At 43.7% G+C, this 23,942-nt stretch overlaps 1 protein-coding gene across 1 annotated transcript in view; it reads left to right on the forward strand.

Annotated features, from left to right (window-relative positions):
• Positions 1-1,299: 1,299 nt before the first annotated feature.
• The window catches only part of LOC142465849 (vomeronasal type-2 receptor 26-like), a 67,778-nt gene continuing 45,135 nt past the window's right edge, over positions 1,300-23,942 (forward strand). The window contains exons 1-2 of the mRNA XM_075570259.1: positions 1,300-1,895; positions 10,485-10,776. Of these exons, the coding sequence (XP_075426374.1) occupies positions 1,300-1,895; positions 10,485-10,776 (888 nt within the window). The remainder of the gene's footprint in view (positions 1,896-10,484; positions 10,777-23,942) is intronic.

The following is a 23,942-nucleotide window of genomic DNA, read 5'->3' on the forward strand; positions in this document are numbered from 1 at the left end:
GTTTGAGACAGTGTTTTTGTCCCCACTTTTGAAGATTGGGACAACCCTGGCAGTTTTCCAGGTCTTAGGGATATGGCCTGCAGACAGGATAGAGTTGACTATGGAAGCAATTGGTTTGGCAATTGCTGGGGCACCAAGTCGTAGGAACCTAGATTGTAGTAAGTCAGGTCCACATTGGCTGCTTAGTTTTAGTTTGAGGAGCACTTGTGTAATCTCCTCTTCAGATACTGGGCCAAATTGAAAATTGTGGGCAGTGTTGGGAGGGGGTGGGGCTATTTGGGTACTCCCTGGATGAGATTCAGGTTTGTGGTTTGGGCTGCGTTTTGCTAATAAGTTAGTAGCACACCCCACAAAGTAATCATTGAATGCATTTGCAATGTCAGTGGGGTTTGTCAGAGTAATATCCCCCTTAGTGATATTACTTGGTTGTTGATGGTTAGTGTTGTTGATGTGGGTAGTGTCTGGGGGGGGTTCGCCAGAAAAAAAAAGCCACGCCCTGAAAAGTGTTCGAGTCGGCGCGAAAGCTGAAGCCACACCCATCTACTGTGAGTGGTTTGGCGCGAACACCGAAGCTACACCCATCTGCAATGTACCTGTACTCCGGGATCCACCAGGGGAGGAGGCATTGTACTACCAAAGAGTGCCACCAATGGGGATGGAGCTGGAATGTAAGCTACCGCAACCTCAGTTCCTCGTGGTGAGGTAGCAAGCAGGAGCTAATCCACAATATTACCGCGCTACACCCTACAATGGCCGGGTGTCCCAATATCGACTACCAGGAGGCTTCCTGTTAGTACAAGTCAATGGGGAGAACTTCTTGAAATGTATCTGCCCCTGCTGTGATTTCCCATTCAGGTGAGCCTAACGTCTAAGTGGCAGTGGTGTGGGATCACCCACCTAAAGCTAAAGGTGTGGTTGCCACCCCTGCAGGCCCGCTGGGATGACGCGACCTACCAGCAGAGAGGTGCGGATTGGACCGCAGCCTCGGGAGCGGGCGCTCCAAGGGACCTGCGCGTCCCTGTTCCAGTACCTAGAAAAGACTTACCCAGTAAGGTGACCGCCCAGGAGGAGGCTGAGGCTCTTCCACTAGTGGCACAGTAGTGGGACCACTACCTGCAAGCAGCCGCCAGCGATCACGAGGTGTCCTGGTCCTCTTCCCCTGGGGACGAGTTCCAAGCTACGTTGGATGACTGCAATGGGAGGCGCTCCATTGTGATGCACCGGATGGAGTTTCACTCAAGTGGGGCAGCCAAGGAGATGCCTACCCCCAAGGACGAACGGGAGGGGAGTCCCGTAATCATGACATCAGCGAGAGCTACGGTGTACCCTAAGCGTAGGAGCACCAAGGCCTTGGCGGTTCCTCGAGAGATGGCATTGGGCATGCCTGCTCCCGGTTGGGAGAACCACGTGACTGCTAGGAGTCAACAAAGCAGTGAGGATACTTCTTCTCTCCATGTTCCAGTGGAGGGATCCAGCGGAGAGGTACCAGACGATACTTCTTCCTACGCCGAGGACATCAACACCCTTCCGGTGCAACCGGATGTCGTCATCGTAAAGACGACCGCCGCGACGGAGGAGGACACTACTGTACCCGCTCTGATGAGCAACGCCCCACTTGACCATTTATTACAGCAGCACCACGACCGAACCAAGGGCCGAGGGCGCAAGGCCCCTATGGACCCTGAAATACATAAGTTGTTGGCAGTAACAGGCTGTGGTAGGCAGGCCAAGACTGATTCATCCAGAGACATTGAGGAGCCTACAGCCTTTACCAACCTTACCCAGGACAATCAGGGGGTAGCAAAATCTACACAGGACAGGGGAAACTGGGTGGCGTTCGATGATGATCCTGCTGGGGGCGGGATGGTTGAGTACCTAGCTTTCTCCAGGGAAGGGTCAGAAAAGGGTCCCTAGGTTAAGGGGGGATCCCCAGTTAATGCGCAGGTCACCCAGAACCTGGTATAGTTCTGGGGGTACTCCAACGATATATAAGGTTGTGTGCAGTTTTTAAAGTCTAAGGGGGCTATGCACTAAACAGTGATAAGTCGTTTTAAGAGCGCAAAGTGCTCTTAGAACGAGAAGTTCTGCCGAGCGCGATTCAAAGAGCCGCGCAAACAGGCACTTTGCGCTCTAAAACTGACTTTTTTCAAGAAATTTTTCAAAGTCCAACTTTGCTCGTACGATCAGCTGTTTGCGCAGAAACCTGCCCTTCTGCGGGAATCACTAAGCAACGCAAACTTATCGTACACAAAAGTTGCGCTGAACAAAGCTCACCAGCTAAAGGCAGGTGATAAAAAAAGCTGTATTTTGAAAAATTTCTTTGTTTACATTTTTGCAGGTGCAACACCCATACAACAGGCCGGCGGGTGTCCCCAGCTGACCCGCAGGGGTCCCCGAGGGAGGCTGGGGGTCCCGCGGGTGTCCGGGGGTCCCGCGGATGTACCCGGCTGATCAAGCGGGAGTCCCCGCGGGAGTCCCGGGGTTCCCGCGGGCCTGCGGTACCAATGTTGTGCCTCCAAAAAAATAAACAATATTTCTAACTAAATACACCCCCCTCCCCCCGCCCTCTAAGACATACAATACAGTATTGGGCAAAATTACTATTATGCATATATGGATAATAATGCATTTGCCCATTTAAAATACATATAAATCACAATAAATGTAGTAAATACATATTACACTTACCTTTTCCAGGCACCCATGATGAAGGCCGTCTTCATCCTCATCTTCATACTGCCCATGTCCCCTCCTAAGCTGCAAAACATACAAAACAATCAAAATAGCCAATGTAATGTCCTTTTACCGTTAATCACCATAGCGGTCATTAACCGCTATAGTCATTAAGGGGTTAACCCACCCTCACCCACCACTCGGAAGGCCTATTAACCCTCCCCCACTACCCACCCCATGGGGCCTAACCACCCACTACCCACAAGGAGGCCTACCCAGCCTGGCTTGGGGACATTACCCACTTTCCTCACCCCCGTTAAACACAATAAACAGCACTATATTTAATAAATACTACATAACACACCCACTGTGCCCCCCATAAATACCTGATGTATACTTTTACATACAGGGTTAATACCCCAGGCCCACAGAAGTCCCCGGTGGCCCTGACGGGTGTCCGTAAGCCTCACAGTAGGCCAGCACAAGGTTTCAAACCGGGTCTAGAGGTCTACGGGTGGTCCCCACAAGGCGCCGTGGTCCACCAGGTGGTCTCTGTGGGTCACCATGGGCCACAATGGGGTCTCCACGGGTAGGCCCGCGGATGTCTGGGGGGCCCCGGGTCAGACCCACAGGTGTCTAAGGGGCCTCGGGTGGTTCCCACGGGGGTCTGGTGGCACTCGGGTGGTCCCTACGGGTCTGCGGTGCCCCCACAGATGGGACCACTGGTTCTTCCCTGCAGGTGTCCCCGGTGGACACGCCAGCTTGGAAACTCCGAAGAGACCTCAGGTGGTCTCCAGAGGTCCCCGCAGATCTGAAGAAACAACCCTGTATGTAAAAAAAATAAACCTGTCCTATACATTTAAATACATAAATACCCCCCCCCCCCCACACACACACACACACACACATACAGTACAATAATGTGCACAATAACTATTATCCAGATATAATAATAGATTATTTGCCCATTATGAAACACATAAAACAGCATAAATAAAGTAAATAAATAGAGTTCTACTTACAGTCCGGTCATCAAAGGTCCTCCATTGGCAAAAAAAAAAAACCATTGCAAATATTTTCTAAGGCCAGTTAACCCCTTAATCACCTTAGCGGTTAATAACGGCTATAGTAATTAAGGGGTTACACCCACCCTGCACAGATACCAACCCTTCACCCATTCATTTGCACAGTGGGTATAATATATATAGATTTTATATATATACTGCTCCGACAAAGTTTATTCATACAAAAGCCGCACGGCAGGATGCCGGCAGCGTTGAGAAGCGTGGAGAAGCGGCCCGTTCGCGTGTCACGGTGACGTCATAGTCACGTGCGCGCCCGGCTTCCCCGGCTTCCCCGGCTTCCCCGGCTTCCCCGACTCCCCTGAAGGTTTGAAGTGAGGTAAGCGGGGGAGCGAGGAAGCAGAGGGGCACAGCAGGAGCAGCTAGGGGGTCGGGAAGGGACATAAAATTGCACGCGGATTGGAGGGGGGGGGCACGGAGGGGATGCGGGGGCATGCAGCTGGCGCGCTGTCAATAAACTTTGTCGGTGCTGTATATATATATATATATATATATATGAACAACAAGAAAAGAAAGCGCCCGATCCTAGTGCAGCATGAAAAAATACAATTTAATAAAAATGAATATGAATAAAACCAACAAATGCGAACTCACAAACACAGGATAAATAAATGCATATAATGAGTATACTCATTCGCCAACCGCCCACGTTGTGCCTTGGATGGCGCGCCCTCTCTCTGTCTGGGTTTTCTCAGCTCTGCTGAACCGACATCCAGCAGGGGATACAGGAAAAAGCTCACCACAATGTGACCCGGAAGTCCTCCACAATGTTAGTGTATCCGGATATGAGGTCTGTAGTCCGTGACCCCGCGATGCAGGGGCTGATCAGAGAAGTCTCTCTGCACTCCCAAAGGCAGTCCGTAATGAGGTGGGCAGTGAGGATAGAGTCAAAATATATATCACAGTGTGACAGCAGCTAAAAAACGCTCTTCTCTACGCGTTTCTTCACATAAAGTGATTTCATCTCCTGATGAAATCACTTTATGTGAAGAAACGCGTAGAGAAGAGCGTTTTTTAGCTGCTGTCACACTGTGATATATATTTTGACTCTATCCTCACTGCCCACCTCATTACGGACTGCCTTTGGGAGTGCAGAGAGACTTCTCTGATCAGCCCCTGCATCGCGGGGTCACGGACTACAGACCTCATATCCGGATACACTAACATTGTGGAGGACTTCCGGGTCACATTGTGGTGAGCTTTTTCCTGTATCCCCTGCTGGATGTCGGTTCAGCAGAGCTGAGAAAACCCAGACAGAGAGAGGGCGCGCCATCCAAGGCACAACGTGGGCGGTTGGCGAATGAGTATACTCATTATATGCATTTATTTATCCTGTGTTTGTGAGTTCGCATTTGTTGGTTTTATTCATATTCATTTTTATTAAATTGTATTTTTTCATGCTGCACTAGGATCGGGCGCTTTCTTTTCTTGTTGTTCACAGATTTCTGGGAGTTCGTTGGTCCTTGATGAGAGCAGCCAGATCCTAGCATGGACCCTTGGTTTGGTTGATATATTTTTACATTTTTCACATTTTTTATTTTTATTTTTATCTTTGACACACTTAGTGTCATTTTTTCTGTATTTTTCCATTCATCATTCATTTAGTATCATTCAGGAGGGATTCATTAGTGCAGTAGTCATAACTACCAACACATGCCATTTTATTATATTTGTATTGTTCACTGGCATATATTTGTGTTTACAGCAGCTTTTTAAACATTGGCACTCAGCATTTTATTATAACATATTGCATGTATTTTTATTAGTGTGAGTCAATCATCCATAATACTGTTGCATTCACTTTTGCCATTCACCTTTGCTATATCCATTTCATACAATCATTTGGTAATTAGTCTGATTTTACACCTGAGGAGCGCAGTCTATTCTTTGTTTGTTATATATATATATATATATATATATATATATATATATAATCAAAAAATAAATAGATGATACCGTTCTGTGGCTAACGAAATGCTTTTATTTGTGCGAGCTTTCGAGATACACTGATCTCTTCTTCCGGCGATGTTACAATGAATGAAGCAAGAAAAAGCTATACTATAAACAGTGTCTATTGGAATGTTATCTGTGCTGGTCCTTCCCCCGGTGTGGATGTGTTTCGTTAGCCACAGAATGGTATCATCTATTTATTTTTTGATTATTGAAGCTCGGCTAACACGGTACTGATACCTCTACATATATATATATATATATATATAGTGAATAGATGAGAACAAGGCACTCCGTCAGGTAGAAAAAGGTGGGTGCAAATCCTATATAAATCAAATAGGTGATACGATACCGTTTGAGCGAATATCAGAGGCAGCACTCCACAAAGTTGTCAAAAAAGTATTGTATTTAGTGAGACATAGTAACCAACGTTTCGGTCCTCCACACGGGACCTTTCTCAAGGTGATGACACCTCACTAAATACAATACTTTTTTGACAACTTTGTGGAGTGCTGTCTCTGATATTCGCTCAAACGGTATCGTATCACATATATATATATATATATATATATATATATATATATATATATATAACACCAATATACAAATACATGTTAAATGATTACATAAACATGCATAAATAAAAACATGAAATCTTAATCTTAAAATCACCACATTGCATCTTGAAATTAAACCAACAGCACTTGAAAAAATAAATGATATCTCCTCTCCTCACAAAGCCGCACGTAGACAAATATATATCAAATGTCAAACAATTGCATTTTAGTGTGTACATGATGCAATTAATCTGTGGATCATGTAACACTATGTAAAATCAATTTCAAAGTAAAATACACTATGAACAACAACATACAATGCCATACACAAAATCAAATAGAAACTAAGCAAGTAAACATATATACATTTACCATCAATCAATTAATCATTTTCCTAAATCAATTACAATACAATCCAAATCAATTATACAATTCACTATTCAATTCCTAAATCCAAACTATAGGGAAAATAATTCTACTTCAAAGTAACCACCATCATACAAATCTAACTACCAGAAATAAGCCTTTATTAAAAAGCAAGCCCCTGCAAAGACCATTACAAATGACATGTAACTAAAAAAAAAAAAAATTACACACACAACAATGTAGAAATCAAGCAGCTAAATACATTTGAAATACATGAAAAAAACATAAACATTAGCAAATCAATCATTTATTATCCCTGTATGTCTATCCATATATATACACATTACATACAGGGCCAATAAAAGAGCATTAAAAACAATGCATTTCTATCAAAAAAATCACATACAATACACCCATTCAGTGTCCCTGAATGTATGTATAACCATAGGGACATAGATCAATTCAGGGGCAATAAATGGAAAAAAAAAAAAAACACATGAAAAAAAACTTGTAAAAGTTAAAATAATATACTTTTCTTTTGTTTACTTACCATTAGATGGCCCACTCGCCGAAATCCAGGGGAATCGGAAGCTCTCTAACCATATGTGTATGGCATTGTATGTTGTTCATAGTGTATTTTATTTTGAAATTGATTTTGCATAGTGTTACTGTACATGATGCACAGATTAATTGCATCATGTACACACTAAAATGCAATTGTGTGACATTTGATATACATTTGTCTAGCTGGTTTGTTGGGAGAGGAGATATCATTTATTTTTAAAAGTGCTGCTGGATTAATTTTAAGATGCAATGTGGTGCTGGTTTAATTTTATTATGTGATAATTATGAGATTCAGATTTGATGTTTTTATGTATACATGTTTACTGTATATAATTCTTAACCGTTTATTTGTATATTGGTGTTATATGTATATATACATATATATACTGTATATATATATATATATATATATATATATATATATATATATATATATATCCCACTGTACAAATGAATGGGGGCAAGGTGGGTGACCGGATGCCCATCATTGCCAGGGGGTAAGTAGAACTCAATTTATTTATGCTGATTTATAAGTTTAATAATGGGCAAATAATCTATTATCCATATGTGGATAATAGTTATTTTGCCCATTACAGTATTGTATGTGTTAGGGGGCATGGGGGATGTGTGTTGTATATTGCTATGTTTATTGGGGGCAATTGTCCCCAATAAACATGCTATTGTGCCTTAACCCCTTCATTGCCTTAGTGGATAGCCGCTATACTGCACCGACACACTTTATTCGAGCAAATACCCGGTATGTACCTGGCAGATACCTGGAATGCGCCGCTCCTCACCTCTGACAAGCCCCGTTGCATTTGCCTTCCCAGCCTGGGTTCATGCCTGGCTGATGGGCGGCTGATCTGTTAAATGATAATGATTAGGATTTAATAGGCTGCAATGCTTCGCGTGTCTACCAGATGGCATAAATTCATGAATTGTAATGCAGTATATATATATATACTGTGCAGTATTGCAGCCAGCAGGAATAAAATGCTTCAATCCCTGCCTGGAAAATACCTCAATGCACTCGGGCAGAAAACAGTCACAAACCTCAATACACCCGGGTATACCCGAATTCGTGGGACTAGCCGAGCTCGAATAAAGTGTGTCGCCAGTGTAGTAATGAAGCAGGTTTAATGTATTTTTAATAATAGTGTGCGGGAGCAGGGGGTCCCCTGTTCTGCACCGCATTGATTTCTGCCTCAGAGACACCCTGCTTCCCGAGTTACAGGCCCCGGTTTGGGGCATCAGTGCCAGTGTCGCCGCCATCTTTATAGCGTCCACGTCGTGTCTTGGACTCTATAAAGATAGCGGCGACACTGGCCTCCGATGCCCCATACCGGGGCCTGTAACTCGGGAAGCAGGGGGTCTCTGAGGCAGAAATCAATGCGGTTCAGCTCAGGGGATGCCCTGCTCCGGCACACTATTATTAAAATGTACATTAATGCAGCTTCATTACCATTGCAGATAGCCGCAAAGGTAAGGAATTATTATTTATTGTTATGTGTGTTTTAATACTAGTGTAGATGTGTAGGGGGTCTCCAGTGCTGAACCGCATTGGTTTCAGCCTCGGGAACCCCCTACTTCAGGAGATACAGGCCCCATTAAGGGGTGCCGGTATCCCCTGCAGAATATAAATGTCCTCGTCACGTGACACGGAAGCTTTGAAAGTGCAGGGGATACCGGCACCCCAGTTTTTGCTCCCAAGTTCTGTGAATTAAACGTAGTGGTCGCGGTTGGGATTTTATGCCGATGTTAGTTCCAGGACATTTGGAGCTAAGTTGCGGTCAAGTTATTACAAGTCATCCGGAGCAGATACAGTGGCGCCGTCAGGAACCTCACGCCGATTTGAGTTCCAGGACATTTCTGGCTAAGTTCCGGTCAACTAAAACCTTTGTTCTACGTTCTATTTAAGCTACGAAAGTCTGGTTTTGTAGCCCAGACCCCCAGTAAGTGTGTCTTTATTATGTATTTTGTGTCCCTTTGTGTTTACGCCTATTTTAAGTGAATAAATTATCATTTGTTTTACCAACTTGTTTTGCTCAGTGAATGATCCCGGTAAAAAGGTGTATAGCATAGCCTCCCGGCCGCTACTTATCTGCCTTGACCTTTCCAGTGTAAGTCCTGTTAGGTGCAGGCAGTGGAGGGGTTAATTCCTTCTTTAGGCTCTGTGTGTGTATTCCAGATTTGGATACATTTCAGGTATCCAAGGACAGGCCTAGCAACTACCAGAGAGTGTCAGTCAGAGAGAAGGATACTGATTGGTGATCACTAATTTTGGATGAACCAATCAGTATTCAACCTGTTCTGTTATGGGGCAGGGTTTTAAAGCCCAATCTCATGTTATAAATTCTGACACTCTCCTAAATTGAGGGAGAAGAGCCTGGAGTGTGATCCTGTTTGATCCTTTCTCCTCCACCTGTGGAGCGAGGAGCCTCTTCCTCCATCCCACCAGGGGATGGGAGGAAAGTGTAACAGGCCTGAAAGGGGCCAAATGCCTGAGTCAAGGCTCTGACCAGCATGGGAGACAAGAGAGAAAAGGGATACATCTGTGCTTGCTGTATTATTACCATCTGCCTGCAATAAAGCCAGTTGTATCAGAAACAATGTGATTACTGTCTGCTGCTGTGAAGGAAGACAAGGTGTCAGTATGGAACATCCCCTGCCCCTGCAGAGAATCTATGCTGACTGGAGGCGCTGCACCAATGAAAAATAAAGGTAACCTGCACCCCTGTTCTGGCTCTCTCCACCATCGCGGAGCACTCAGCCCTCCTGTTTACCAACAGGTCACAGCACAACAACTAAGTAGTAGCCAGAGATGAATCATACCCCCCCCCCCAATATCACTTAGGGTGGGGGTACAAGGACTACAGGTGTAAACTGTTTTGTCTCCCGTGACAGGCTTGTGTGTATTTCGTTTTGTCTTTTTGAGGTCCCCTCTGGTGGACCTCCATTTAGGAGCGCTTGGGAAGTTGCTCCAGCATACACAGCTGCAAGGGGATATTTCCAGTAGAATACATAGGACAGCACGAGCGTGGATTGTGTGCTTTTAATTTCTGGGGCAATTAACACGTCTCACAGTGCGATACTCGGCATTGGCACTGAGTGAATCCCGGGGACAGAACACTATGAATAGGGCTCAGTTATATATTTATATCTAATTGTTTATTAAACATTATCAGAAAAGTGACGTTATTAATTCCTGGATGGATCAGAGATATATTAACATGCTGACGTGACCATTGAATATCTGAATAATGGTGTAACCCTGTTCCCTATCTTCTCACAGACCCATTCCCAAAAATTATAGGCATCTCCTGGCTTTTATTTTTGCCATTGATGAGATAAACAGGAATCCTGACATTTTGCCCAATGTCACTCTGGGATACCATGCATACGATTCTTGTGCAGATGTGAACAAAGCTATAGAGAGTGTGATACAGATATTATCGGGGCCCGGGAAGACAGCCCCTAATTACTCCTGCATGCAGCACGGTAAACTGGCAGGTTTTATTGGAGATCTGTCCTCACTCACATCTTTACCGATAGCACAAACACTGAGGATATACGGGTACTCACAGGTAGGTGATGTTTCTATTATAAGTTATAGTATTTCCTCTGTTGCAAACAAAACAGTAAAATATCACCCAATTATATCTCATAAGGGAAAAATAAATTCCTTCCTGACTCCAAATATTGGCAATCAGATTTCTCCCTGGATCAACATTCTTTCCAGTGTTGATTTATTTTGGTATTTGGCTCAGTACAGAGGCGCCAGCCTTTATTCTAAAACCTCGCCAGGCGTACCGCTCTGAATTCCGGGTCATGACGCGCTATGTTTTTCAATCGTATAGCAATTGACTTGGGTTTCTCTCAGGTTTCTATCGGGCGCAGAAAATTGCATTTTAGCGTTGTCTGCAATACCGTCTAGAAACTCACGTGAGCGATCGCGAGCAGTATGCTCGGTTGATTAATCCTAATTCGCATTGGGACTGAAGGGGTTACATTTATGTGCACCACTCATGTAGTATTTTCCCTTCTATGCATTGTTGTCCCCATTTTGCAGGCTAGTCTCTACCTGCAGTGCTGAATAACAGGAGCCGTTCCATTAAGACTGCTAACTCAGGAACGGAGTGAGCCAGCACCCTGATTTTTGATGTGCAGCCTCAGTCTAATCCCCCAAGCACACACATATTAAAAATATAACTGTACGACAAGTGGAACATATGTTTTTATTAATGTGAATTACTGTGCAATTTTAAAAGTCAGGACAGGAAACTTTCCTGTCCGCCTTTGTAAGTGAATCATTAAGGAACAAATGTTATGCATACATGAGCTGGGGGGTATTTCCCTCTGCAGCTTCAAAAGCCCCCTGTTGAGGCAATGCGTCTAGGGATGTGTGGTGGATGAAAGGCCCCAGAGTCTTAAAGTGTGACTTAACCGGGATGTTTCTGAGTAGCAGATCCTGTTACTCATCCTGGATATTTCACACCTTGGGACCACACTCCAGATGTTGCATCCCCCGAAACGAGAGGTCCCCTTTTACTCAGCAGTGCTACCAAGCTGCTCACTGAGCATGCTCAGAGTTACCCGGGCTGGCCTTAGGATTTTCCCACGTTACAGAGCAGGCTCTGATAGGAGGAAGATAATTCCTTGCCAATGGGATGAGGCTAATGAAAAAAACCCTAAGGGCCCCTGTCCTTAAAGAGGCCTGTAGCCCTCATTCCTGTGGTTGTTACCTGATTTCTTCAAAGCGGATAAGATCTAAGTACAGCGACTGCGATTCCAGAACGCAAGGGGTTAAAAACATCGCAACAAGGAAACTAGCCCTGCTTCAGGATTTAGTTAGCCCTGGGGATTCCAGAACGAACCCCAAAGAACCAGAACAGACTTTTTACATTTCAAGGAAATAACGGGCTGGCATCTTGCCCCCCTTGCAAAAGGACTGCAATTTAAAAGACTATTTCTGTGTTTTTCGTTCACTGGAACATTTATCCCGTTCCCCCATTTAAGTAAGTGTTTTATTAAGTGTATTCTGAAGTTGTCGTGTGTTTGTCCATCAAGGAAATAAATGACAATTTATTTTGCTTAATTTGTTTGCTCAATCGTGAATCCCCAAAATATAAAAATTGTTGATAAGTTCCGTCCATCGTGACACTGTTGTCTTAAAAGTCTAGTAGCAATTCAACCTACTGTACAGCCATACAGTTCTGCAAGTCTGTGTGCGTGTGTGCGTGTGTGTGTTTGTGTGTACAGTAATTGTAATTTGAAAATGTATATTTGAAGCAGAGATTAACTGTTCCAGCACCCATCCCCTACGGTGCTCTGCTATGAACCCCTATTTCATCCGCTCCAGCACCCATCCACATAGATGGCAACAGCACTCCTCGCACCAGATCCAGCTCTTTCACCCGCATGCTGAATGGTTTAAGCTGTGTCGATATCCCTGACAACTCTATGGTGCAAAAGATTGACCATCTTTTGGAGACCATGTTAAATATGGATAGGCGTATGGAGAAGATGGAGAGGAACATGGAGAAGATGGAGAGTAACATAGCGGGGATAAATTCTTTGCTTGGAGTTCCTGGCCCTGTATGTGGGACGCAGGAGCAGGAGGGTGGCCTGGACGTGTACCTGTATGCCATTGATGAGGATGTGATGACAAACCCTGTAAGACCACGACAGGAGATGTCAACCCCGATAAGGCCACTGCGACAGGAAGAAAGCATCCCACTACAACATGAGGAAAGCATCCTCCCAGACCACCTACCCTCACTCTCCGCCAGAAGCACACCCACTCCCAGAAGCACACAAGCTTGCATTGAAACTTTGCCAGACATCATCTTGCGCGACCTGCCCCAGCAAGTCTGGGAGAATACAAGATCGGAAGTGCTGGTGTAGCCCATAAATATGCCCTGTACATCTTTAAACACCACGTCAGCTATGAGATGTACAGCAGGTGGACCCACAACGTTAATTATGAAGGGAATAGAATCAAGAAGGCTCTGCCAGAAAATTTAAGGAGAACAATATTGGAGGAAGTGCAGCGTTATTTTACTGTTACCGATCATTTAATGAGAACTTGAGAGACACCATCAATTGCCTTTTGAGGCATATAAGGGCTCGTCCCTGGAAGGACAGACTGGTGGGGATCGACTTTGCTGCTGCTTGATTGTTCTGTTGTTCAAAAGTTATAAAATAATGTTTTTACTCCCAAAAAAATTAAAAAGTTGATTTTTTAAAATTGTTTCATTGTGTCACCTTTTATAAAACATACAGTAAGTACTGTATAACATTTCACATAATGGTTCCTTCAAGAAGGCTACAAGAATTTTCATGAATGGCCCAGGGGGTGGGGGGGGGGGGCAGGGGGTGTTGATAAGTGGTTGCATTACCGTTGTCTTGTTACTGTAGTAAGACTTTGTGTGCGAGGTGGGTGGGGGTTGGGGATGTGATGATACACATATGCGTTTCAACAAGGTACCATGAGACATACACGCATGCGCCTAGCTGTCCACCAATTGTTCAATATCTACTGTAGTAACATCAAGCCAATATATTGCTGGACTACATTTTCTAGTATTGTGAATAAAATAATAGAACTAAATAAGCATGAGCAAAGCGATTGATTACAGGAACACGGACCGATCTGCAGTAACTAATCACTTGTCTGTGTGCATAATGTATTGATATTTAAAAAAAAGAATAAAATACGGCAGCTTGAACTGCAGGTAGTGTAAGTAATGCACATACTCTAGTGTAATACAGGTAGTGTAATACAGGTAGTTAATGTAGTAAATAATACTGTATTTACGTTCATTATAGACTTTGCTAAATGGGTGGTGATGAGCCACTGTCAGTCCTGTAGTCTTCACTAATCACGTAGTTGACAGGTGACAGCGGGCCTTCTACATCTGTAGTTGACAGCTGATGAAGCTGGAAATCATTTTGGTACATGCAAGCTTGCTGGTATCTCTACGTGAAATCTGGCTCAGGCTGGAAGTTATGCAGGTATCCTGGCGGGGACATATACAGAGTTGAACAACTTTATTCTAACTCGGCTAGCTCCGCGAATTTCAGATTATCCCCGTTATGTGCGGTTTTGTGTCGTTTTCGCCCGGGATGTATTGCGTTATTTTCGTGGCTGTGATTTAAACATTTTATGCCCGCTGTCTGCAATACTGCAATGCCGTGTAAAAACTCATGGGGGCGTTTGCGAGCTGTTGTCTTTGCAGCCGAGAAGCCGTCCCCTGAAATTCATGAATTGTAATGCAGTATATATATATATATATATACTGTACAACAACAACCCCTATAACCCCTAACATTCACATACAGTACTGTATATGCACATCAATGATACTATAGGCCGTCCCCTGGCGAGATGTGTTTGCAGCAGAGAGAGATCCGCTACTCTCTCTGCGCAAACATCGGCACATTAAAAATTATTTAAAATTAATTTGTATTCATAGTGTAGATGTGCAGGGGGTCTCCGGAGCTGAACCGCGTTGGTTTCAGGTCCGGGGATCCCCTGCTTCCCGAGATACAGCCCCCTTTATGAGGTGCCGGTATCCCTCTGCATTTAAAGGTCCCGATCACGTGACCGCGAAATGTAAACAAAGCAGAGGGATACCGGCACCCCATAAAGGGGCCTGTATCTCAGGAAGAAGGGGGTCCCCGGACCTAAAACCAAAGCACTTCAGCTCCGGAGACCCTCTGCACATCTACAGTATGAATAAAACACACATATCAATAAACACTCATTCCTTACCTTTGCGGCTATGTGCTATGGTAACGAAGCAGCATGAATGTATTTTTAATAATATTGTACAGTGAGCAGGGGGTTCCCTGAGCCACAAATCAAAGCTCAGGGGACCTCCTGCTCCTGCACAATATTATTAAAATATAGAAATGCTGCTTCATTACCATAGATGATAGCCGCTAAGGCAATTAAGGGGTTAACCCACCGTGCCCGCTTTATTGTGGGTAGCGGGGGTGGGTGAAGTGGGTATTTGGCAGTTGTGAGTTTAGGACTTGCGGGAGGGTTGCGGGTGCACTTAACCACTTCACGACCGTAGCAGTTAATACCGCTACGGTCATGAAGGGGTTAACCACTCCCGCTACCCCCCCGCAAGCCCTAAACAACCACCGTTGGGGCTAATACCCCCTTCACCCACCCCCACTACCCACAATAAAAAAAAATCACACACAGCAGCCGCCCAAAAAAAAAAAAAAAAATCTAAATAAATACATGAATATAAATAAATATATATATATATATATATACTGTATATATATATATATATATATATATATATATATATATATATATAAAACAACAACCCCTGTAACCCCTAACATACAGTAATACACTTACTGTATATGCACATCAATGATACTATAGGCATGAATGTCTTTTTAATAATATTGTACAGTGAGCAGGGGTTTCCCTGAGCCACAAATCAAAGCTCAAGGGACCCCCTGCTCCTGCACAATATTATTAAAATACAGAAATGCTGCTTCATTACCATAGCTGATAGACGCTAAGGCAATGAAGGGTTAAGGCAGAATAGCATGTTTATTGGGGACATTTGCCCCCAATAAACATTGCAATAAACAACATACAGTACACCCCCTGTGTATTTAAAGTACATAAACAAAAATAAATACATTAAATACATATTTTGAATGTGTCTGTTAAGCATCCCTGCCTTGACTGTAATTTGTGTAAAGCCCCCTCCCCCTATTGTGTCTGTTAAGCTTCCCTGCCTTGACAAATCTGTGTAAAGCCCCCTCCCCCTATTGTGTCTGTTAAATCTCCCTGCCTGTGTTTCTGTGAGTGCAGTGTATGTAAATGTGGGGAGGGGGAGGGGGATCCCGATGTCCATACACTATAATGCAGCGCCTCACTGCCAATGACCCACCCGTGAGGCCTAACCACCCTCACCCACTACCCACAAGGGAGGCCTACCCACATACCGTTGGGGAACCCCCCCCCCACCCCCAGTACCCACAATAAAAACAATACACAGCCCCACAATAAGCATCATTATATTTATTAAATACATTACCCACCCCCTGTGCCCCCCCCCCCATAAATACAAGATTTATCCTTTTACAAACAGGGTTCATAACGCAGCCCCACGCAAGTCCCCGGTGGGCTGGCGGGGCACCTGACAGACCTACAGGGTGCCAGCAGCCCTTTTCAAACAGGTTCTGGAGGCCTGCTGGTGGGTCCCGCCAGCACCATGGCCCCCAGGTGGTCTCCTTGGGTCACCGTGGGCCACAATTGGGTCCCCACGGTAGGCCCGCGGATGTCTGGGAGCCCTGGGTCAGACCCACAGGTGTCTGCGGGGCCTCGGGTGGTTCCCACAGGGGTCTGGGGAACTCACGAGTGCTCACTATGGGTCCGCGGTGCCCCCACAGAAGTGGGACCACACATCTTCATCCCCGCACCTATGGGTCGGCGGTGCCCCCACAGATGTGAGGCCACCGCTTCATCCCCGCAGACTACGGGTCCGCGGTGCCCCCACAGATGTGAGGCCACTGCTTCATCCCCGCATATGTCACCCGTGTAACCACCAGCCTGATACCCGTGAGATACCCGAGGAGACCCGCAGGTGGTCTCCAGAGGTCCCACGCAGAACCACGGAACAAACCCTGAATGTAAAAAAAATAAACCTGGCCTATACATTCAATACATACACCCCCCCCCCCCCCCAACACCTACAGTACAATAATGTTCAAAATAACTATTATCAAGATATGGATAATAGATTAATTGCCCATTATTAAAAACATTAACTAGCATATTCAAATAAATAAAGTACTACTGACCTCATCAATAAGAAGTCTCCGTCGCCAGCGACATCCTTGTCTTGCCCACAAAATACATAGCAAATACAAAGCCAATACATTGCAAGTACATTCAGATATCAATTAACCCCTTAAACACCTTATCAGATAATAACCGCAAAGGTAATTAAGGGGTTAAGCCACACTGGCCCGATACCCACCCTTCACCCATGAATTTGTACAGTGGCTTCATCATGCAACTATATATATATATATATATATATATATATACAGAGATATATATATATATATATATATACAGTATATACACACACATGATGAACCAATATACAAATAAATGTAGAACGGTTATCAAAACCATACTGTACTACAAATAACACTTCTCCATACAGACACACTACAATAAAATCAATATCCTTTAATAATCCTAACTGATCTTACAATCTATATCATCAAACGCCAATGCAAGCAAAATACAAATACCTCCAAACAAGTAAACTATTTTAACCAATCAAGTAAACAAAAATCAATTAGCATTCATTATTTACACCCCTAAACAATTGACAGTCCATCACGAACAATTAAACAATTAACTAATTCACGCCTGGAGCAGAACAATTTAGCATGTGAAAAAATATAAGTACCAACCAGAATACAAAATTTAAAACCAAGGCTAACCCTGAACACAAGCACACAATACAATATCAACAATTACAGTACATCTATCTAATTTTAAAATACTTTAAACACACAATAAAGCATAGCAGCATAGACAAATTAATTTAAAACACATCAAATCAAGCTTTTAAAACAACATCATTTCTTACCCTATATGTATATATCTCTCTAGACATACATACATACATACAGTGGCAAGAAATGATATACCACATGAAAAAAAATACACATGTTAAAAAAGCTTTTAAAAAAATTAACAAGTTAAATAAAATACATTTCTTTAGTTCACTTACCATTACTTGGCCCCACCGACTCCCGTTGCGCAGCTTACTCACGAACCAATCCACCAGGCACAGGAACCCATAAAATAATAAACCATAAAAAAATAAACATTACACTAAAAATCCAAATCAATCCACGGGTCTTCTAATTTTAATCCATCTTCATCTGTATTCTTCTTTCTTCTATCTTCTTCCGGGCGGGGTCTTCTTCCCGCCTTCGGCCATGCCCTGGCCTTCTTTCTTCATAGGAGGTCCTTCCTCTTCGGCGGCTGGCTTCAAAATGAGACGACATAGGCTTTTAAAGGCCTATGACGTCACATTTTTCGTCATATGGTTCCCACGGCCCTGATTTTGAAAACCATGTGTTTTGGCCGATAAAAATACAAATGATGACATCACTTAAAGGCAATGAAAGCACAGCCAATCAGAATGGCTTTGCTTCAATTGCCTTTAAGATGACGTCATTAAAAGAAACATGGCCGGCCTCACATGGTACAGTAGCCAATCAGAGCGTGGGAACTCCATCCCTACTCTGATTGGCTCTAGTATACCATGTGACAGAGGCTTGGGGGAGAAAGGATGTGACGTCAATGAAAACCTGTCACATGGTACTAGAGCCAATCAGAGTAGGGATGGAGTTCCCACGCTCTGATTGGCTACCGTACCATGTGACAGGTTTTCATTGACGTCACATCCTTTCTCCCCCAAGCATCTGTCACATGGTATACTAGAGCCAATCAGAGTAGGGATGGAGTTCCCATGCTCTGATTGGCTACCGTACCATGTGAGGCCGGCCATGTTTCTTTTAATGACGTCATCTTAAAGGCAATTGAAGCAAAGCCATTCTGATTGGCTGTGCTTTCATTGCCTTTAAATGACGTCATCATTTTTATTTTTATAGGCCAAAACACATGGTTTTCCCGGCCCAATCAGGGCAGTGGGAACCATATGATGAAAATGTGACGTCATAGGCCTTTAAAAGCCTATGTCATCTCATTTTGAAGCCAGCCGCTGAGGAGGAAGGACCTCCTATGAAGAAAGAAGGCAAGGGCGTGGCCGAAGGCGGGAAGAAGACAGAAGAAAGAAGAATACAGATGAAGATGGATTAAAATTAGAAGACCCGTGGATTGATTTGGATTTTTAGTGTAATGTTTATTTTTTTATGGTTCATTATTTTATGGGTTCCTGTGCCTGGTGGATTGGTTCGTGAGTAAGCTGCGCAATGGGAGTCGGTGGGGCCAAGTAATGGTAAGTGAACTAAAGAAATGTATTTTATTTAACTTGTTAATTTTTTTAAAAGCTTTTTAACATGTGTATTTTTTTTTGTGGTATATCATTTCTTGCCTCTGTATATGTATGTATGTCTAGAGAGATATATACATACAGGGTAAGAAATGATGTTGTTTTAAAAGCTTGATTTGATGTGTTTTAAATTAATTTGTCTATGCTGCTATGCTTTATTGTGTGTTTAAAGTATTTTAAAATTAGATAGATGTACTGTAATTGTTGATATTGTATTGTGTGCTTGTGTTCAGGGTTAGCCTTGGTTTTAAATTTTGTATTCTGGTTGGTACTTATATTTTTTCACATGCTAAATTGTTCTGCTCCAGGCGTGAATTAGTTAATTGTTTAATTGTTCGTGATGGACTGTCAATTGTTTAGGGGTGTAAATAATGAATGCTAATTGATTTTTGTTTACTTGATTGATTAAAATAGTTTACTTGTTTGGAGGTATTTGTATTTTGCTTGCATTGGCATTTGATGATTTAGATTGTAAGATCAGTTAGGATTATTAAAGGAAATTGATTTTATTGTAGTATGTCTGTATGGAGAAGTGTTATTTGTAGTACAGTATGGTTTTGATAACCCTTCTACATGTATTTGTATATGTTTCATCATGTGTGTGTGTATATACTGTATATATATATATCTCTCTCTCTCTGTGTGTATATATATATATATATATATATATATATATATATATATATATATATATATACTGTATATATAGTTTCATGATGAAGCCACTGTACAAATTCATGGGTGAAGGGTGGGTATCGGGCCAGTGTGGCTTAACCCCTTAATTACCTTTGCGGTTATTATCTGATAAGGTGTTTAAGGGGTTAATTGATATCTGAATGTACTTGCAATGTATTGGCTTTGTATTTGCTATGTATTTTGTGGGCAAGACAAGGATGTCGCTGGCGACTGAGACTTCTTATTGATGAGGTCAGTAGTACTTTATTTATTTGAATATGCTAGTTAATGTTTTTCATAATGGGCAATTAATCTATTATCCATATCTGGATAATAGTTATTTTGCACATTATTGTACTGTAGGTGTTGGGGGGGGGGGTGTATGTATTGAATATATAGGCCAGGTTTATTTTTTTTACATTCAGGGTTTGTTCCGTGGTTCTGCGTGGGACCTCTGGAGACCACCTGCGGGTCTCCTCGGGTATCTCACGGGTATCAGGCTGGTGGTTCCATGGGTGACACATGCGGGGATGAAGCGGTGGCCTCACATCTGTGGGGGCACCGCAAACCCGTAGTCTGCGGGGATGAAGCGGTGGCCTCACATCTGTGGGGGCACCGCCGACCCATAGGTGCGGGGATGAAGATGTGTGGTCCCACTTCTGTGGGTGCACCGCAGACCCATAGTGAGCACTCATGAGTTCCCCAGACCCCCGTGGGAACCACCCAAGGCCCCACAGACATCTGTGGGTCTGACATGGGGCTCCCAGACATCCGCGGGCCTACCGTTGGGACCCAATTGTGGCCCACGGTAACCCAAGGAGACCACCTGGGGGCCATGGTGCTGGCGGGACCCACCAGCAGGCCTCCAGAACCTGTTTGAAAAGGGCTGCTGGCACCCTGTAGGTCTGTCAGGTGCCCCGCCAGCCCACCGGGGACTCGCGTGGGGCTGCGTTATGAACCCTGTTTGTAAAAGGATAAATCTTGTATTTATGGGGGGGGGGCACAGGGGGTGGGTAATGTATTTAATAAATGTAATGATGCTTATTGTGGGGCTGTGTATTGTTTTTATTGTGGGTACTGGGGGTGGGGGAGGGGTTTCCCCAACGGTATGTGGGTAGGCCTCCCTTGTGAGTAGTGGGTGAGGATGGTTAGGCCTGACGGGGTGGGGGGTTAGTGTGGGAGGGTATGTAGGCATCCTGAGTGGTGGGTGAGGGTGGTTTAACCCCTTAATGACTGTAGCGGTTAATAACCGCTATGGTGATTAAGAGGTTAGGGGACATTACTTTGGATGTTTTAATTTTTGTCTCTGTTTTTCAGCTGCGGAGGGACCATGGGCAGGATTGGGCGGTGGAGGGGGGGGGGCAACGGTATGTGGGTAGGCCTCCCTTGTGGGTAGTGGGTGAGGGTGGTTAGGCCTCACGGGTGGGTCATTGGCAGTGAGGCACTGCATTATAGTGTATGGACATCGGGATCCCCCTCCCCCTCCCCACATTTACATACACTGCACTCACAGAAACACAGGCAGGGAGATTTAACAGACACAATAGGGGAGGGGGCTTTACACAGATTAGTCAAGGCAGGGAAGGTTAACAGACACAATAGGGGGAGTGGGCTTTACACAGATTACAGTCAAGGCAGGGAAGCTTAACAGACACATTAAAAATATGTATTTAATGTATTTATTGTTGTTTATGTATTTTAAATACACAGGGGGTGTACTGTATGTTGTTTATTGCAATGTTTATTGGGGGCAAATGTCCCCAATAAACATGCTATTCTGCCTTAACCCTTCATTGCCTTAGCGGATATCAGCTATGGTAATGAAGCAGCATTTCTGTATTTTAATAATATTGTGCAGGAGCTTTGATTTGTGGCTCAGGGAACCCCCTGCTCACTGTACAATATATATATATATATATATATATATATATATATATATATATATATATATATATATATATATATATATATATATATATATAGACTATACACCAATAGGGACCACTAAGTATCCACACACGCTTTTAGTTGTGCTACAAACTCTCACATTTCCACACCCACCCGCACCATTTATATCCACTCCCCTCCACACACACCTTGTGTAAAGCACTGTATATACTGTGGGCTCTCCATTCATTTTTATTCACACTGATACACATACACACTCTTTCTTCACTTGCTTTCAGTAACCTTTTGACACCTCTGGCCATAAAACACATCCACACCGGGGAAAGGAACAGCACAGATAACATTCCAAGAGACACTGTTTTTAAGTAAAACAAAAACAGAAATATAATGCTCACTAAATCAAATGGTGTGATAGTAATATGATAGTGCCTGAGCCGTCAAGGTTGACGGTGGGTGCAGCTGATGAGCTGAATATACTAGAATTAACTACAGCTGAGAAGTGAAGACATATTTATTGCCCCCACTTAGCAACTAGAAGCTCATTTGGAAGTGCACTCCTAGGCATTAAAACTTAACATTTAATAGGTAGATAGAACAAAATAAGTTCTTAACATAAAGTGATAATATTAACTACATATAATGTACTGTGGCGGGAGGGAGTGAGGAGATGATAGATGGCCAAGGTATATAGTAAAGTATGCTAGTGCCTAATAGTACTTAGCAAAAGCAGTGATACCAAATTGGCTTTAATTAGGGAGTGGGTTACTCAGCTGAGGGCAAGCATTTCTGAGCTTTCTCAGCTGAGTAACCCACTCCCTAATTAAAGCCAATTTGGTATCACTGCTTTTGCTAAGTACTATTAGGCACTAGCATACTTTACTATATACCTTGGCCATCTATCATCTCCTCACTCCCTCCCGCCACAGTATACATATGTAGTTAATATTATCACTTTATGTTAAGAACTTATTTTATTCTATCTACTGCTGCGGCCAAGTTTATTCGAGCATTTGCCCGTTCTTGGCCGCAGCAGTAGCCTGGCGCGCGCCCGAGGGTGACGGGCGCGCGCCGAAGCAGCGGAAGAGCGCCCTCCGATCGGGGCGCTCTCCCTACCGCTGCCGGGTCCGCCGGGTCCCCCGGAACCCCCTGCCGCCGTCCCGCGATCGCGGGACACCAGGGCTCCCTCGGGGAGCCCTGGACGCGCGTGCAGGGGGCGCAGGCTCCCGAGGGGCGGCCACTAGCAAGCCGGGAAATCTCCCGGCTTGCGGATCTGGCCGCAGTGTAATAAACTGTGTCGCCACTGTACCTATTAAATGTTAAGTTTTAATGCCTAGGAGTGCACTTCCAAATGAGCTTCTAGTTGCTAAGTGGGGGCAATAAATATGTCTTCACTTCTCAGCTGTAGTTAATACTGTTTTTAAGTATACTGTACCTTTTGCTTCATTCATTGTAACATCGCCGGAAGAAGAGATCAGTGTATCTCGAAAGCTCGCACAAATAAAAGCATTTCGTTAGCCACAGAATGGTATCATCTATTTATTTTTTGATTTTATATATATATATAACGAACGCGGCATGCTCCGGGTGAACAGCGTCGCATTCCAGGAACAAGCCGGTGACAAAGGATGAATGTGCAGTGATTGTATATATTGTCTTTGCTCCACACCAATAATACATTATTCAGCATATAAATGCTGCATAACTAATCTGAGAAACAAATCAGAAAGAACATGATAGAGATAATGTAAATATAAGCACAGTAAAATGATCTGCATCAAATTCAGGTTATAGAATAAACTAAGAAATAAAGGAAAATGTTAGTTCTGACCTTTTTTTAAACCCTTATTCATGTCGCTATAAATTATGGAATCAAATTATTATCATTACATTTCATTTGGTCCAATGTAAATCGTCACCTTTAAAGGTCCTCTTATGGCTTTAGGAGAAAAACATGTGCACATACAGTGCAGATATAGCAACGGTAATATCTCCAACTGGCGCGTTAGGGTGGAATATTCTGTGATATATGGTGTCATTGTTCTTTGAACCTATAAGTTCAGTGGGAGCAATTAACGCTGCTACATCTA

The sequence above is a fragment of the Ascaphus truei genome, chromosome 1 (assembly GCF_040206685.1).
Source record: "Ascaphus truei isolate aAscTru1 chromosome 1, aAscTru1.hap1, whole genome shotgun sequence".
NCBI classification, from domain to species: Eukaryota; Metazoa; Chordata; class Amphibia; order Anura; family Ascaphidae; genus Ascaphus; species Ascaphus truei.